At 35.9% G+C, this 18,216-nt stretch overlaps 1 protein-coding gene across 1 annotated transcript in view; it reads left to right on the top strand.

The window, feature by feature from the left end:
- The window catches only part of IPO7 (importin 7), a 60,415-nt gene that overhangs the window by 8,293 nt on the left and 33,906 nt on the right, over positions 1-18,216 (top strand). Inside the window, exons 2-4 of the mRNA XM_081266399.1 lie at positions 12,153-12,234; positions 14,532-14,685; positions 16,056-16,214. Of these exons, the coding sequence (XP_081122525.1) occupies positions 12,153-12,234; positions 14,532-14,685; positions 16,056-16,214 (395 nt within the window). The remainder of the gene's footprint in view (positions 1-12,152; positions 12,235-14,531; positions 14,686-16,055; positions 16,215-18,216) is intronic.

Raw genomic sequence — 18,216 nt, forward strand, 5'->3', positions numbered from 1 at the left:
AACTTCCCATTCTTGTGGTTGTACATGATGTGGAGCTACACTGGTTGTGTATGCGTATATGAATATAGGAAAGTTATGTCTGATTCATTCTACTGTCTTGTGGTTAGAGTTAATTTAGCTTCATTTTTCTTACACTATTTTCATAATTTTTCTACCAGCAAGCATGAATTATTTTCACAATATTTTAAAAAACTATTTGAAGAAAGGGATATTGGCATTTCTGGGATTTTTTTGTTTATTTGTTTTTCTAGTGATGGGCATCAGTTGCAGGGCCTTGTGCATGCTAAGCAAGAATTCTACTGAGCTTCATCCTCCATGGCCTAGGTACTGGCATTTCTTTTTATTTTTTTTATTTTTATTTTTATTTTTTTTTAGAGAGAGAGAGAGAGAGAGAGAGAATTTTAATATTTTATTTTTTGGTTATCGGCGGACACATCATCTTTGTTTTTTTTGTATGTGGTGCTGAGGATCGAACCCGGGCCGCACGCATGGCAGGCGAGCGCGCTACCGCTTGAGCCACATCCCCAGCCCGATTTATTTTTATGTTTTTAAAATATTTTATTAGTTGTTGATGGACCCAGTGACTCACTCTACCCCTGAGCCACAACCCCAGCCCCAACTGTTGGCATTTCTGAGAAATTAAAGTGAACTGAAGACTTTTCAGGGGTAGGAGAGTGGGGAACAATTTCTGATTACAGGATCAGTGAGTGGAATGCTAGTAAAGGAGTAGGATAGATGGTAGATTAAAAAGGTATCAGGATTAGAGAACTTTGTGGTTTTTATAGTTTCCATTTTGCCCTGTAAACTTAGACCTATGGGAAAGGCGGGGAGGCACAGTAACCCGTGGGGAAACTGGCTGTGGAGTAGAAATGAGGTTCTAGTAGGTATTTCTGGCCTGTTATTGTGCTACCTGTTATAATAATAGTTTTTCCATTCATCTTGTTTTATAGTCATCAGTCCTTGAATTAGATCCTTCATACTGCTTCAAGATCTCCTCCTATAGCATCAATCTATCTGGTCATGTAAAAACTCTTTTTAAAAAAATCACATTTAATTAGATTTTTTTTTTTTTGTACAAGGGATTGAACCCAGGGGCACCTAACTACTGAGCCACATCCTCAGCCTTTTTAAAATATTTTATTAGGGACAGGATTTTGCTGAGTTGCTCAGGGCCTTACCAAGTTGCTGAGGCTGGGTTTGAACTCATGATCCTCCTGCCTCAGCCTTCTGAGTTGCTGGGATTACAAATGGTGCACCACTGGCCCAAATTAATTAGATTTTTTTGATATCTTTTTCTTTTCTTTTTTTTTTTTTTAAGAGAGAGAGAGAGAGAATTTTTATTTATTTTTTAGTTTTCGGCAGACACAACATCTTTGTATGTGGTGCTGAGGATCGAACCCAGGCCGCACGCATGCCAGGTGAGCGTGCTACCGCTTGAGCCACATCCCCAGATTTGATATCTTTTTCTTAAATATTTTTGTTGTAGTTGGACACAATACCTTGATTTTATTTTTATGTGGTGCCGAGGATAGAACCCAGTACCTCATGTGTGCCGGGGAGTGCTCTGCTGCTGAGCTATAATCCCAGCCCTTAATTAGATCTTTGTGTCACAATTTACTTCTTCATATTTTATCTTTCACCATTTGCTTTCATTCTCCTAATAATCTGTTTTATAAAATTCCTACTTTTCCTATTTAAAATTTTGTCCTTGCATCTCAGAGTTTAAGCCCTTTAGGGTTTACTTTGAAATTTAATTGGTTTGTCCAGTTACAACTCTTCAGTATAATATTAAAGTATGTGGCAACTGTAATTCTAGTTAGAAGTGTAGAGTTAAGAGATGGACAATGGTGTTGGGATTATTGAAGAATTTTGATGAGATGAATTAGGGTGAAAACTGAAATTATCTGGGTTGATGACAGATACTGAGAAGGTACAAAGGTTTGAAAGGTGGTTTTATGTTAGCACTAGCTTTTAAACTTGAGTATTAGGAGTTTTATGTGTGTATGCCCTAATTAATAATGGTGTATAATGACTTGTCTGTTGCTTCAGTTCTCTGGTACTCTGACTGCTAGAATCCAAGAGCTTGAAGAGAGGACTTAGTCCTGTAATTAGTGTCAGCATACAAAAGTTACATTTAGACTTTGACTCACATAAAAGATCTATTATGACGTCTTGAGGCCCATGTCAGTATTTGCTATATGCTAAACTGTTGAGAATACCATAATTTTGTAAAATTTATAGTTTTGTGAAGATTGATGTTAGTGGCATTTTTACTTTAGTTTATTTTTTAAATTGCCTTTAAAAATATGAAGAAAAATCTTTTTTACTATGTGATAGTTTGCTATACTCAGGAATGTCAGAAAGTTGTTAGAGATTTGGCTGGGGTTGTGGCACAGTGGTAGAGTGTTTGCTTGACATGTGTGAGTCAATGGGTTCGATTCTCAGCACTGCATATAAATAAATAAAGGTCCATCAACAACTAAAGAAGAATTTTCTAAAAAAGTAAGTTGTTAGAGATCAATGCTCTTATAATAACAGTTTTTCCTAATTTGGAGAGTTAATGTATGTCTTTTATATATAGATCTTTGGCCTTTTGTTATTTGTATATCATAAAGTTCACCTGTTTTAAGTGACAATCAGTGATTCACACCCCACATGCACCCCATCCCCCGAGTCCTGGGGATTGAACTCAGAGCCTTATGCATGCTAGGTTAAGTTCTGTTCCACTTAATTACATTCCCAGTCCTTTTTATTTTTTGTTTTGAGACAAAGCATCATTAAATTGCTGAGACTGGCCTTGAACTTGTGATCTTTTAGCCACAGCTTCCTGAGTTGCTGAGATCACAGGTGTGTGTCATCATGCCTGCCATATTTAGTTATTTTTAGTAAATTGAGTTGTATAACCACTACCCCAATAATATCCCTTATGCCATTTTGTTATTTATCCCCCATCCCAGTCTCAGGCAATCACTAATCTACTTTCTGTCTTAATTTTACTTTTGATTATCCAATATTTATTACTCTCATTTCTATCATTAACTTTGGGAGAATGCAGTGCTTCTTCTGCCTTAGGAATTTCAAATGGATGGAAATTTGTATGGAAAAGGTAGATAGATGTCCCAGGTTGAGGTTATTTATGCTAACCCCTCTTACAGAAATTTTTTTTTTACTGTTAGACTAGCTCAGTTGCTTGAAAGACATAGTTTTTATCATTGCACTTTTGAATTTATACCTGTATTTTTCAAGGCAGTATAGCATTAATAAAGTAATAAGTACTTATTTTTATTGTTGAGTGTTGTTGTTTTATTTTTAAATATTGTTTTTAATTGTAGATGGACAAAATCTATCCTATCTATCTATCTATCTATCTATCTATCTATTTATTTATTATGGGGTGCTGAGGATCGAACCCAGGACCTCACACATGCAAGGCAAGTACTCTACCACTGAATTACAACCCCAGCCCCAGTGTTGTTGATTTTTAAAGACTAACTATTGAATTCACTCATTTAAAGTATGAAATTCAGTGATTTTTAGTATAGTCACAGAATTATGCAAACATCATCACACTCTTTAGAACACTTTCCTCAGCCCCAAAAGAAAATCCATACCAATTAACAGTCACTTCTTATTATGGCCCCCCCCCCACACACACACACACTCCTGCCCTAGGTATTCCACGCTTTCTGTCCATATAGATTTGCCTATTCTGGACATTTCATATAATTGAAATCATATAATATGTAGTCTTTTGTGACTGGCTTCTTTTGCATAGTGTACATTTTCAAGATCCATACCCATGGTAGCATGATCGGTATTTCTCTCTTTTACTAATTGTTAATGCTGTTAATGTCCATGGAATAATAGTTTTTTGTTTTTTTTTTTTCAAATCAGAGTAATTTGCATGTAGTACAAAGCTAAAATAACGGTATAGGTCATTCACTTTTTGCCTAGTTATTTTACCAGGGTAGTCATTACCTAGACCAACATGTAAATAATATTTTCATTAGCCTAGAAAGTTTCCTTGGTACTCTTCTTATTGAGTTCCTTTCCTTCTCCAGGTTACTATTATTCTGATTTCTGTTACTATGGTTTAAATTTGCCTGTCCTTGAATTTCATATAAATAGAATCACATGGAATGTATTTAAGGAGTTTGACTTCTTTTTCAAGTGTGTGTGTGTGTGTGTGTGTGTGTGTGTGTGTGTACACATGAGGGATTGAGCCCAAGGCCTCCACACTTAGGCAAGTACTCTGTCACTTATCTTCATCCCCAGCCCTCAATGTGTGTTGTTTATTTTTAATTTTTTTCATAGCTGTAGGTGTACAGCATGTCTTTGTTTATTTTTATGTGGTGCTAAGGATTGAACCCAGTGCCTCACAGCACATGCTAAGCAAGCACTCTACTCTACCACTGAGCTACAGCCTCAGACCCCCTCAACATGTTTTGAAGATGAGTGTCACTGGTTGATTTTGTAGGTTGGTTTTACTTCATTTTTTAATTACTGTATAGTATTTTATTATGAACTTTCCATGGTTTGGTTTATTCTTTCACTTGTTAATGGTTGAATGTTATGGATACAAGGACTCATTTCTCTTATATGTATGCTATAAGGGTAAAATTGCTAGGTTATTAGGTAGCCAGTTTTCCAAAATGGTACCATTTTCTACACCATTAGCATTGTAAGAACATTCCATCTTTTTATATCCTTATCAGTGCTTTGTCATATTTCATATATTGTTTTGGCATAGGATTGACTATTGTCTACTAATACTAATTGTTGTGAAGTTTGCAATTTTTTTTTTCCTTTTCCTTTTTGGTACCAGGAATTGAACCTGGAGCATTTTACCACTGATATATGTCCCCGGCCCTTTGTATTTTATTTTGAGAAAGAGTCTTGCTAAGTTCTTAAGGCTGACCTTGAATAGGAACTTCCCATCCTTCTAACTCAGCCTCCTGAATCAGTGAGATTACAGTCACTCACCATGGTCCCCAGGGCTGATCCCCCCTCTCCCCCCCCCCCCCCCCCCCCCCCGCCATGGATTAAACCCAGGGGTGCATAACCACTGAGCCTGGCTGGCCTGGCTGAAATTTGCACATATTTGTTGTTCATTTTTTGTTTGGAGTAATGAACTCTGTTCCTAAGATGTTACAGATATTTTTCTTTTCCTTTTTGATTTTGTTTATACCAATGGGGGGAGTTTAAAAGTTCTTATTTTTTTCCTTTTATTTTAGGTGATACTAGCTATTGAATCCAGGGTCAAGTGCTCTACCATAGCCCAGCCCCCAAACTTCACATTTTATCTACTTAATCCTAAACTACTTTTTTGTCTCTCTGCCTTTGTTATCATGTTGTTTTCCTTAATGATAATAATGTTTTGCCTTGGTTTCCTTGAAGTACCTTTTGTGATTTTATTTTATTTCATGTCCAGGATGGCTGCAAACTGTGCTCAAGTGAACTCCTGGGCTCAAGAGGGTCTTCTGCTGTAGTCTCCCAAGTAACTGGGACATTCTGTTATTTTATTTACCCCAAAGCTGCTTGACATATTGACAGCATATTAAACTGTAAACATTGTGAAAACGTAAGAAGAAGAAAGAAAGGTGCTTGACACAGTATCTGTCTTTTTTTTTATATATTAAAATCTTAAGAGAGTACTAGTTATGCTGTAGGAAAATACAGTGGGTATCATATGCTACTTTTAACTCAAATAATGTACCTTTGTATATGTAAGGCAAACAAAAATAGTGGTGATTGTGATGGATTATGTTGGTTTAACATGACTCCTAATTATAAACCAACAACTTCATCAGGACTTTTTTTTTTTTTTTTTTTTTTTTTTTGGTATCAGAGATTGAACCCAGGGGTGCTTAACCATTGAGCCACATCCCCATCCCTTTTTATTTATTTTTTTATTAGAGATAGGGCCTCGCTAAATTGCTGAGGCTGGGTTTGAACTCACATTCCTTTTGCCTCAATCTCTCAAGCCCCTTGATTACAGGTGTGCATCATCATGCCCAGCCTTCCTCAGGACTTATCATAGAAAGTAATCTGTTTCAAGTCTGAAGGACAAACTTCAGCATTGGGACTTCAAAAGAGATTGTTTAAATACACAAAGCCACATGTGCTGTGTTTTATGGATGATTTAAAGAACTAATGAGTAACTTGGCTACATTCAGTTTACATCTTTCTAATGTTAGATCATACTCTTTAAGAAAGATGAACTCCTACTGAGTATGGATATATAAGGAACATAACACATTGGTTATGTAGTGTTTTGCTGGTTTGTTTTTGTTTTTGTTGGTGTTGAGGATTGAACCTTGGGCCTTGTACATGGTATGCAAGTGCTCTACCACTGAGAGCAATCCCAGCCTATTATATCTTCATAATTTGTTAAAATATTTTCTGGTTCTTTTTTATTTACTTCTTACAAACATCCTATGTAGTGTATTTTAGTACACATTTTGTAATTGAGACAGATTTTCTGAATTAGCTTTCTCAAGGCTTAACAATATAGGAAATGTCATCACTTAGAATTACTAAACCCAGGACTATCTGATTGCAGCAGTCCATTCCAGAAGCTCCCAGTTTGATATTGGAGACTATATATTATAAATGGCCTAAAATTACATTAGTAATAATATGGATAGTGGTGTTCATTATAGGTCTTTCTATCTATCCCTTAAGTATAAATATCCTTTCACACTCTACTATGCTCCTAGGCAATCATGTCTTCTTTCAAGGCATTTATTTCTTGTCTCTTTGAATTTATTCAGTAAATAGTTTGTCTGAAATGCCATGCATCATAATGAGGATTAGGTATATAAACAGTATGGTCCCTATTTGATCGAACTTAAAGTCTAGTTAATGGTAGAAAAAGGGATAAAACTGGTGTGGGTTACAAATATGGTAGTTACAAATATGTAATAAGTGTTTTGAAGAAAAAATAATTAAAATTATGAGCATTCTAGGGAGCCTTACTTTTACTTGAGTGATTAGATAGGAAAGACTTCTTTAAGGAAATAATGTTTAAACTAAGACATAGAATGGGACTTTGGGAAGCAGTTAACTCTGCTGAAGCAAGGGGAGAGTAGAATTTGTAAGTAGAAACTCACAGCATGTACAAAGACTCTGAAATGGGATGACATTTATTATTGAAAGAACCCAAAGAAGGATGGTAAAGTAAGGGCAGGGGAAAAGCTTTTTTATTATTTTATTTTACTTATTTTTATTTTTTATTTGTTCTTTCTAGATATACATGACAGTAGAGTGTTTTGACATATTATACATATATAGATTCTTTTTTTTTTAGAGAGAGAATTTTTTAATATTTATTTTTTAGTTTTCGGCGGACACAACATCTTTGTATGTGGTGCTGAGGATCGAACCCAGGCTGCACGCATGCCAGGCGAGCGCGCTACCGCTTAAGCCACATCCCCAGCCCCACATATATAGATTCTTAAGTATAACTTGTTTCAGTTAGGATCCCATTATTGCAGTTGTATATGATGTGGAGTTACATTGGTTGTGTATTCATATATAAGGATAGGAAAGATATGTTCGATTAATTCTACTGTCTTTTCTATTCTCAGAGAAAGTTTTTTTTTAATTTAAAAATTTGTTCTAATTAGTTATATACTACAACAGAATGTACTTCAACTCATTGTACACAAATGGAATACAACTTCTTATTTCTCTGGCTGTACATGATACAGAGTCACACTTTTCATGCAGTCATAACCGTACATAGGGTAAGAATGTCTGTTTCATTCCATCATCCTTCTCACTCACTCCCCTCCCCTCTGTTCAATCCATAGTTCCTTCATTCTTCCCTAGTGCCCCGCCTTGATCGCGTTATGGATTATCGTCTGGATGTCATTTGGCCTTTGTTTTTTTTTTTTGTGAATTGGCTTGTTTCACTTAGCATGATATTCTTCAACTCCATCCATTTACCTGCAAATGCCGTAATTTCATTATTTAAGGCTGAGCAATATATCACTGTGTATACATACCACATTTTCTTTATCCATTCATCTGTTGAAGAGCATCTAGGTTAGTTCCATAGCTTAGCTATTGTGAATTGAGCAGCTGTAAATATTAATGTGGCTGCTTCACTGTGGTATGCTGATTTATGTCTTTTGGGTATATGCTGAAGATTGGGATAGCTGGGTCAAATGGTGGTTCCATTCCAAGTTTTCTAAGGAATCTATCTCCTTACTGCTTTCCAGAGTGGCTGCACCAATTTGCAGTCCCACCAGCAATATATGAGTGTACCTTTTCCCCCACATTCTTGCCAACGTTTATTTATACTTGTAATCTTGATAACTGCCATTCTGACTGGAGTGAGGTAAAATCTCAATGTAGTTTTGAGATGCATTTATGAGATGTTGAACACTTTTTCATATATTTGTTGATCAATTGTATATCTCCTGGAAGTGTCTGTTCAGTCCCTTAACTCATTTATTAATTGGATTATTTGTGTTTTTTTGGTGCTGTTTTGTAGAAATATTTTTTAGTTATAGATGGACGCAATATCTTTATTTTGTTTATTTTTATGTGGTGCTGAGGATCGAACTCAGTGCCTCATATGTGCGAGGCAGGCACTCTGCCACCGAGTCACAACCCCAGCCCCTGGTGTTACGTTTTTGAGTTCTTTGTATATTCTGGAGATTAGTGCTCTACCTGAGGTGCTTGTGGTAAAGTTTTTTTTCCCATTCTGTAGGTTCTTTCTTTACATTATTGTTTCCTTTGCTGAGAAGAAGCTTTTTAATTTGAATCCATCCCATATATTGATTCTTTTTTTAAAAAAGTGATTCAAGGGAGTTGTCCTCCATTATTATTATTATTATTATTATTATTATTATTATTATTATTATTTTGTAGATGGACAGAATGCCTTTATTTTATTTGTTTATTTTTATGTGTTGCTGAAGATTGAACCCAGTGCCTCACATGTGCTAGGCAAGTGCTCTGCCATTCAGCCACAGCCCCCATATATTGATTCTTGAATTTATTTCTTGTGCTTTAGGAGTCTTGTTAAGGAAGTCAGGTCCTAATCTGACATGATTGGATTTGGTCCTACTTTTTCTTCTATTAGGTCAGAGTGTCTGGTTTAATTTGTAGGTCCTTGATCCACTTTGAGTTGAGTTTTGTGCAGGGTGAGAGATAGGAGTTTAAAAGTATTTAAAAAAATACTTGGGAATCAATCTAACAAAAGAAGTGAAAGATCTCTACAATGAAATCTACAGAACACTAAAAGAAATGGAATAAATAAAAAAAAATAAAAGAAATGGAAGAAGATCTTAGAAGATGGAAAGATCTCCCATGTTCTTGGATAGGCAAAATTAATATTATCAAAATGGCCATTTGCGTTTTTACACAAATTTAATGCAATTCCTTTTAAAATCCCAATGTCATTCTTCATTGAAATAGAAAAAGCAGTTGTGAGATTCGTTTGGAAAAATAAGAGACCCAGAATAACCAGAGAAAGTTTTTTAAATGAGCCTGATGAAGGGGGCAAAATATCTTCCTTAAGAGCATCAAAAATTGTAATAGAAAAGAGATTGATTTACAATCTTATTTTTAATTAATTAATTCATTATTTTGCTGTACTTTTTAAAAAATATTTTTTTTAGTTGTAAGTGAACACCCAATATCTTTATTTCATTTTTATGTGGTGCAGAGGATTGAACCCAGTGTCTCACGCATGCTAGGCGAGCACTCTACCACTGAGTCACAACCCCAGTCCTATTTTTGCTGTACCCAGGGATGCTTTACCACTGAAATACATCGACAGCCCTTTAAAAAAATGTTTTTAGGTGTAGATGGACACACACAATGCCTTTATTTTTATAAGGTGCTGAGAATCGAACCCAGGTCCTGCCTGTGCTAGGCGAGCGCTCTACTGCTGAGCCACAATCCCAGCCCCTCAGCAACCCTTTTTATATTGTATTTTAAGACAGGGTGTTGCTAAATTGCCCAGGCCGACCTTGAACATGGAATCCTCATGCCTAGAGTCTAGGATTATGTTTAAATCTGGTTGGCTGATAAATGGAGAATGGTTAGGAGTGAGAATAGTTAATTTAAGAGGGATATGAGATGGGGTATAGTTTAGTGGTACAGCTTTTGCCTAGCATGTGCAAGGCTCCAGTTCTGGGTTTGACTGCCATCATCACAAAAATAAATAAATAAATAAAAGGATGGTAGTCACTTGGACTAGGTTGGTATCGATGGGAATGAAGAAAGTGGGTATATTTTAAAAATGTACATTTTAGAATTAGGACTGGATGTGTTAAATTGGGAGTAGGAGAGGAAAGTGTGAGGATTGCCAAGGATGGTGATGATGGAAGTTAAGAGAGTTAGTATAGACAGTAGCATAGAAGTTTATGGGAGAAACGATGCTTTAGATACTGAAATAGGGATGTGTAATAGATAAGTCTTTTATAATGATCTGGGTTGGAAATAATGTATGTAACATAAATTTTATATATATACACACACACACATGCGCACACGCGGGCACGCGTGCGTTATTTTTTATTTTTCATTGTCTTTTGGTATGGAAGTATTGAATCCAGTAATGATGTTTAACCACTAAGCCATATTCCCAGCCCTTTTTATATTTTATTTAGAGACAAGGTCTTGCTAAGTTGCTGAGGCTGGCATTCAACTTGTGATCCTCCTGCCTCAGCCTTCTGAGCCACTGGGGTTAATTGGTGTGCATCCCATGCTCAGTTATATAGATAGTATTTAAAGACAGAAATTAGATGAGATCAGCTGGAGACTGGAAAAGATGGCATAGGACTGGGTCTTGGTAAATTCTAGCATTTATAGATTAAACAGAATGGGAAATCAGCAAAGAAAGCCTAGGGAGAGAGAGCATGAATGGTGTGATAAATGGCATTGATGAAAGGTTTCTAAAGACAGTTATTTACTGTGTTGATCTAGTTGGAGTAAAGGAAAGGGGTTAGTACCTGCCCTTCATCTACTTTTTTTCTGTAGTGTCTACTACTTCTTCCATTAGCTGTTTGATTATTTTATATTCCTTCAGTACACTGTATGTTTCTATGAGGTCATGGAACTTGGGTGTAATATTCAGTCCTGTAATCTCAGCTTCTTGCATAATGTCCTGCACCAAGAACATGTAACTGTATAATTTTCAGACTATATAATTATCACCCTAGATGTTAATGTGGAGTAAATTTTTTTTTGTATTCAACAATAAAATTCTCTGTGAGAATTTGTTTGCAGAATGTTTTTGGGGAAAGTCTTTAAAAAGGAAATTAAAATAAAAATCAGTGTATTTCATGTGAACACCTGCACAAAAATACTAAAACTTAGGCTGAAAAGAGATGACATGTATAGGTAGTGATTTGTTAGAATGGAGGGGGATTAAAGAGCAAAACATACAAGAAGTAATTTAACTTGAATGTTCAGTATTGTAATATAAAACTTGGAAAACAGAAAATGTATAAGGAGTAGCTCTTATTACTCAATGATAACTGGTTTTAGCATTTTTGGTGTGTTTTAGTTTCAGTCTTTTCTGTGGGTTGCATTGCTTATCATATATTTATTTAAGTATGATCATATAGTTTTTATTCTACTTTTATTATGTTAAAGCTATTGATTTTCCCTCTTCCATTGAAATATAAAATGTACAGAAAAGTGTTTATAAGGATACAGTTTTCACAACAGCACACTTATATAAAACAGCAACCAGATCAGGAAATAAACATTATTAGCACCTTGGAATCATCCTAATCTATTCATTATTCATTTTTATTGACTTAGTATGTGTCTAGCTACTTAACAGAACATGTATACAAATAAATTATTACTGAAAAGTAGAAGTAGATATCATCACAGAGCCTATTGTTTTTAAGCTGCTCCTACCAATGTAGGTTAAGAATGCTAGTTGAGAGAAATGGAAAGGGCAGTGCAGACAAATGCAAACATACAAACATTTTTAGGATTTGTCATTATTTGTTCAAGTTCAGTATAGGAGAGTGACGGGCAATAAATCTGGGATCAGGTGACAAAGTCCTTTGTACAAGCCAAGCAATGGAAGAGTATTAAAGTTCTTTGGATCTGTTATTTTAAATTATATTTATTTATAGAAACTTTAAAAAGTTTATTTTTCCCCCATTTGTTTGTAGGCACACAAGTCTCTGAATTTTGTTTCAACACTGCTCCAAATTACTATGTCAGAACAACTGGATTTACCTGTAAGACAGGCAGGTATGTTTCCTGAATTATTTTCTTGATTGTAAAGATATTGTTTAAAAGGTTTGTAAATTGAATAGCAGAAATATTTTGGGGTGGCCCTTCATGATTTTCCTGAAAACAAATTTGCCCTCAATAAACAGCAAGTGTCTTGATATTTGGTGTCAATTTCAAAGGATTGATTGATTGATTGATTGATTGATATTTTTTTGGTGATGTTGGGGATTGAAACCAGGGCTTCAGGCTTACTATTGGTAGAGTGCTTACTCGACATGTATGAGGCGCATAGTTTGATCCTCAGCACCACATAAATATAAATAAATAAAATAAATGTATCGTGTCCATTTGCAACTAAAAAATATTTTTTAAAAAATGCTAGTAATGTCAATTGTCCTTGTTCCAATGTGTGCAGGACTTCCAATAAGAATTGCTCATTTGGTAGAGTGCTGCCCAAGGCCCTGGTTTCAATCCCCACTACTACCTCAAAAAAAAAAAAAAAAAAAAAAAAGAATTGCTAATCAAAGAACCAGAATTTAGGAATTAATTAAGTTTGAATAATTTCCCTTGCTGTATCTCTTCTACTTTTGTGGTCTATACCCCACTAGCCTCCCTGGCTTAAGGGCTGGGTTAAAAACACCACCACCACCATCTTGTTAGCCACCTAAATTTTCCCACATCAGTTTGGTCACTTCATCAAATAGCGATGTACAAAGGTAGTAATATAATAGTTGACAAGAAATTGTAATCTTTTTTTTTTTTCCCTCCTGTACTGGGGGTTGAACCCAGGGCTTTGTGCATACTAGGCAAGTGTTATATCCATACTCCTTTTTAAAAACATTTTTGTCTTGAGACAGGATCTTGCTAAGTTCTCCAGGCTGGCCTTGAACTTGTTATCCTCTTGCCTGAGCCTCCCAAGTCTTGGAGCTGCAGGCATGCACTATGGCATCTGTGATCTGTCATTTTTGAGCATAGCAAATTCTCCCATAAAATAACATGATTTTAAATTACAGGTAGCACTCACCTGTAATCCTAGTGGTTCTGGAGGCCAAGACAGGAAAATTGTGAGTTCAAAGCCAGCTTTAGCAGAAGTGAGGTGCTAAGCAACTCAGTGAAATTCTGTCTCTAAATAAAATACAAAATAGGGCTGGGGATGTGGCTGCATCCAGTGCCCATGAGTTTAATCCCCAGTACCCCATCCCCAAAAATGAATTTGAAGTTCTGTGTGATTGAAACACTTGGGATTTATAGATTTAAGAACCTTTATATACTATGATTTTTCTTTTCTTTTTTTTTAAAGAGAGAGGGAGAGAGGAGAGAGAGAGAAAATTTTTTAATATTTATTTTTTTAGTTTTCGGCAGACACAACATCTTTGTATGTGGTGCTGAGGATCGAACCTGGGCCTCATGCATGCCAGGCGAGCGCGCTACTGCTTGAGCCACATCCCTAGCCCCACTACTATGATTTTTCTATGATATATTTATTTTTTATCACCTTTGTGAGATTAGTTTTAGAAATTATTTTAGTGTGAGATACTTCTATCTTCAGGTTTTTTGGTTAGAAAACTGTTAAAATTAGTTTAACTATTCTATTGAAAACTGATTATTGCCGGGCATGGTGGCATAAGCCTGTAATCCCAGCCCCTCAGGAGGCAGAGGCAGGAAGACAACAAATTCAGTGCCAGCCTCAGCAACTCAGCAGGATCCTAAACAACTTAATGAGACCCTGTCTCAAAATAAAATATTAAACGGGCTGGGGACATTGCTCAATGGTACCCAGCATTCAATTCCCAGTAACCCCCCCCCCCCCACAAATAACCGTTTTGCTTCTAGTGTTTATTTGCCAGGTTCTCTTAGATTTAGTGTTCAATTATGTTGGTTATTGCTGTCACTGAGTAGTAATTGCTGTAAATGAGAGTTAATTTTGGTTTTTTTAATTATTAACTTTTAACATAATTGAAAAAAGCTGGATACAGTAGTATAGTATATGCCTATAATTCCTGCTGTTCGGGAGGCTGAGGCCAGCCTGGGCAACTTGAGGGAGACCCTGTCTCAAAATAAAATGTCAATTACTGGGGATATAACTCATTGGTAAAGTACCCTTGAGTTCAATCCCTTGTTCAACCAAAAAACAAAAACAAACAAAAAACCGATATTGATTGTAGTATTTTGTTTGTAATACAAAATTTTTTTTTTGTTTTATGTTTGTAACTAAAAATGATTTGGAAGAAATAATTGAGGTATGGACTTTGTAAAGGGACATTAACATTGCTTTCATAGTAAATATTCTTTTGTCAAACTGATCCATATTTTAGGTGTTATCTATTTGAAAAATATGATAACACAGTATTGGCCTGATCGAGAAACAGTACCAGGGGATATATCCCCTTACACTATTCCAGAAGAAGATCGACACTGCATTCGAGAAAATATTGTAGAAGCCATCATTCACTCTCCTGAGCTTATCAGGTATGTAATTTTCAGGTTCTTTTGTTTGGTGGGGGGTTGTCTATTTAGAATACGCAAACCTACCTTTTTTTTTTAACTTTATTTATATGTGGTGCTGAGGATCAAACCCAGGGCCTTTCACGTGCGAGGCGAGCGCTCTACCGCTGAGCCATAACCCCAGCCTGCAAACCTGCAATTTTTATAGCAGAAAACTTATCCAATAAATGTTTTTATACTACAGTGTCTTTGATTAATTTTCTTACTACAGTTAAATTTTACATTCGTAAAACTTGGAAAACATCCTGTTGTCAGATGAAATGGCCGGGTATGGTGGTGTATCCCTGTAATACCAGTGGCTTGGGAGGCTGAGGCAAGGAGGGTCCTGAGTTCAAAAGCCAGCCTCAACAACTTAGTCAGACCCTTTCTCTAAATAAAATACAAAAAAGAGCTGGCGATGTAATTTAGTGGTTGACTGTCCTTGGTTTAATTCCTTTATTTAAACAAATAAAAAACGGGCTGGGGATGTGGCTCAAGCGGTAGCGTGCTCGCCTGGCATGCGTGCGGCCCAGGTTCGATCCTCAGCACCACATACCAACAAAGATGTTGTGTCCGCCGAGAACTAAAAAATAAATATTAAAAATTCTCTCTCTCCTCTCTCTCTCTCTCTACCCTCTCTCACTCTCTCTTTAAAAAAAAAAAAGAAAAAAAAAACAAATAAAAAACAACAAAACTGTGAAATGCTGTCATATAGTACATGTATGTATGTATTTTGGTACTGGGGACTGAACTCAGGGGTCTTAACCATTGAGCCACGTCCCCAGCCCTTTTTATTTTTTTGAGACATAGTCTCACTATGTTGCTGAGGTAGCCTCCAGATTGTGATCCTCCTGCCTCAGCCTCCCAAGTCACTGGGATTATAGGTGCGTCACCATACCCAGCTCATATACTTTATATTGTGTAGTCTTTCAATATTTGAAAGCTCTTTTCTATTTATTATTTTATTGAGGTTTGAACTTAGGGCCTCCCATATGCTAAGCAGACACTCTACCATGGGCTATACCCGCTGAAAGCTCTTATATATTTATATTTTGCAAAATTTGTAACAAGTGTGGTTGTTCTTAAATGATACTTACTAGTTTCAGGGATTTAAAAAAATATGCACTCATAACAATTATTCAATTTCTTCTAAGTTGGTAGGAATAGATAGGTTTTGCTGAATGACTTATTTTGAATTATTATTTTAAATTATTTGTATTGCATGTATATACAAACATCAGGTAGATTATTTGAAATTAGGTATTGTCTGAATAGCCCATTTTCCCTTTATGAGTCAGTGAAATTTTATCTTTTAGTATTTCTTCCTTCTTACTATATATATTTTTTACTTACAGGGTACAGCTCACTACATGCATTCATCACATCATCAAGCATGATTATCCAAGCCGCTGGACTGCCATTGTGGACAAGATTGGCTTTTATCTTCAATCTGATAACAGTGCTTGTTGGCTAGGAATTCTCCTTTGCCTTTATCAATTGGTGAAAAATTATGAGTAAGTGTCTTTCTCATGGAATTTCAAGAAGTAGGAAGAGTTTTGAAATTTCACATACCAATTTGAAAATGTAAAATTATATTTGACATAGCTCATGAAATTAATGAACTAAATGATAATTTTAATTTAGTTTTTTTTTTTTTAAATTTTTTATTTTTTGTGGTAATAGGGCCTTGTAAATGCTAGGCAAGCACTCTGCCACTGAGTTAAATCCTAGCTGTATTTTATTCTTCTTTAAGATAGAGTCTCGCTGAGTTGCCCAGGTTGGCCTCAAATTTGGGATCCTCCTGCCTCAACCTTCTGAGTAGCTGGGATGACAGTCTGTGCCTCCCACACCTGGCTCCTTTTAAAGCTATGTGTATTGAGGGATTCATACTTAGCTATTTCCCTGTTTGCATATTTAAGCATATTATAAATCATGTAAGGTAATTAGTATCAGAAATATTTCTGGTTAAGGAATCATTTTAGATATGGGTTTAGGAATCAGAAAAAAAACCCCTAACCTTGTAAGTTAAGGTATAGCACTAACAGTGCTAAACGAAATGTTGAAGGGGCTTTTCTTTAAGCATATGGTAACAGTAGTAAAATTGGTAGGCAATTGAAAGTCTTGATGTGGAAAAATTATGAGGAAGGCTTTTTAAATTCTATGATGGTGATTTTATTTCCAGTCCTAACAGCTACACAGATGCCTTTGTGATACCTCCAAATCTAGGAGTTGTAGTTAGCCTCCAATACCATTTTTGGTTCCCATTTCAAAGTAGCTGATAAACTGCTGCTGTTGTTCTGAGCAGTAGAGAAAATATACCATTTACAGCACTGGTGCTGGTGTTTTCTTGTGTTCCCACTAGCTGCCCATCTTCCTGCTAAGGAATGTTCCAGCTGTTGCTCCAACCTCTGTCAGAATGCCAGTTGTTGTAGTTCTGGTAAGTGAGTGACTAAAATCAGAGAGAATAACAATGATAAGCTGTCAGTTGTCATTGAGGAGGCTCAGGTCTCTCCTGTCTTAAAATCTTAGCAGGAGGGAATTTGATAGGCATTTTCAAGTGGGAAATATAGGAGGCTGCTACAATACTAGAAGTCCAGGTTTTTTTTAGGCAGTGTTTATGGAACACAGGTATTCAGAAGGGATCTGTGTGGACTGATGCAGTTCTAAGAAAATTCATGGAGATACTTGGATTTGGTGGCCTTCAGGAACATAGATTCTCAGGAGTTGCTTGTCTGTTGAAGGAGCACAAAGAGCATTTGAGAGGAAGGCATGTCACACTGAAGTGAGTAGTATGAACAAAGAAAGATGCAAAGGTGGAAATGAGACAGTGTATTAAATGGATAGAAAGGAAATCACTTAATAGTATGCATAGTTTCTTATGAAAGATTGGGAATAATAGTTTGGACTAGTAAATTGGGACCATATTAAATAAGGTTTTATATGACAAAAGAAAATATGGATGTGATTTTTTTAATATTTATTTTTTAATTGTAGTTTGACACAACACCATTTTTATTTATTTATTTATTTTTATGTGGTGCTGAAGATTGAACCCAGGTGCTAGGCAGGTGATCTACCACTGAGCCAAAACCTCAGCCCTGGATGTGATCTTTTAGATACTGAGGAAGCATTGAATAGTTTATAAACAGAAAAGTGATAGTAGACTTGTATCAGTGTCACATTTTCACACTTTCAGGAATTTTCAGGCCTTGGAGGGAAATTATATGTTTGGCATTAAAATTTATTTTCTAGGGGCTGGGGCTGTCATTTAGTGGTACTGCACTTGCGTGGCATGTGTGAGGCATTGGGTTCGATTCTCAGCATCACATATAAATAACATCAACAACTAAAAAAAATATTTTTTAAAAATTTGTTTTCTACTACCTCCCAACTTCTAGACCATTATTTAGCACAGTGACGGGAGGTAGCAGAGAAGAAATTCTAACATGGCATGAGTATTCACAGTCATCTGGGATGGATAAATGGAGAGTGCTGCATAGTATAATTTTCTTGTAT

This window comes from Spermophilus citellus (genome assembly GCF_964194105.1).
Source record: "Spermophilus citellus genome assembly, chromosome: 2".
In the NCBI taxonomy this organism is placed as follows: domain Eukaryota; kingdom Metazoa; phylum Chordata; class Mammalia; order Rodentia; family Sciuridae; genus Spermophilus; species Spermophilus citellus.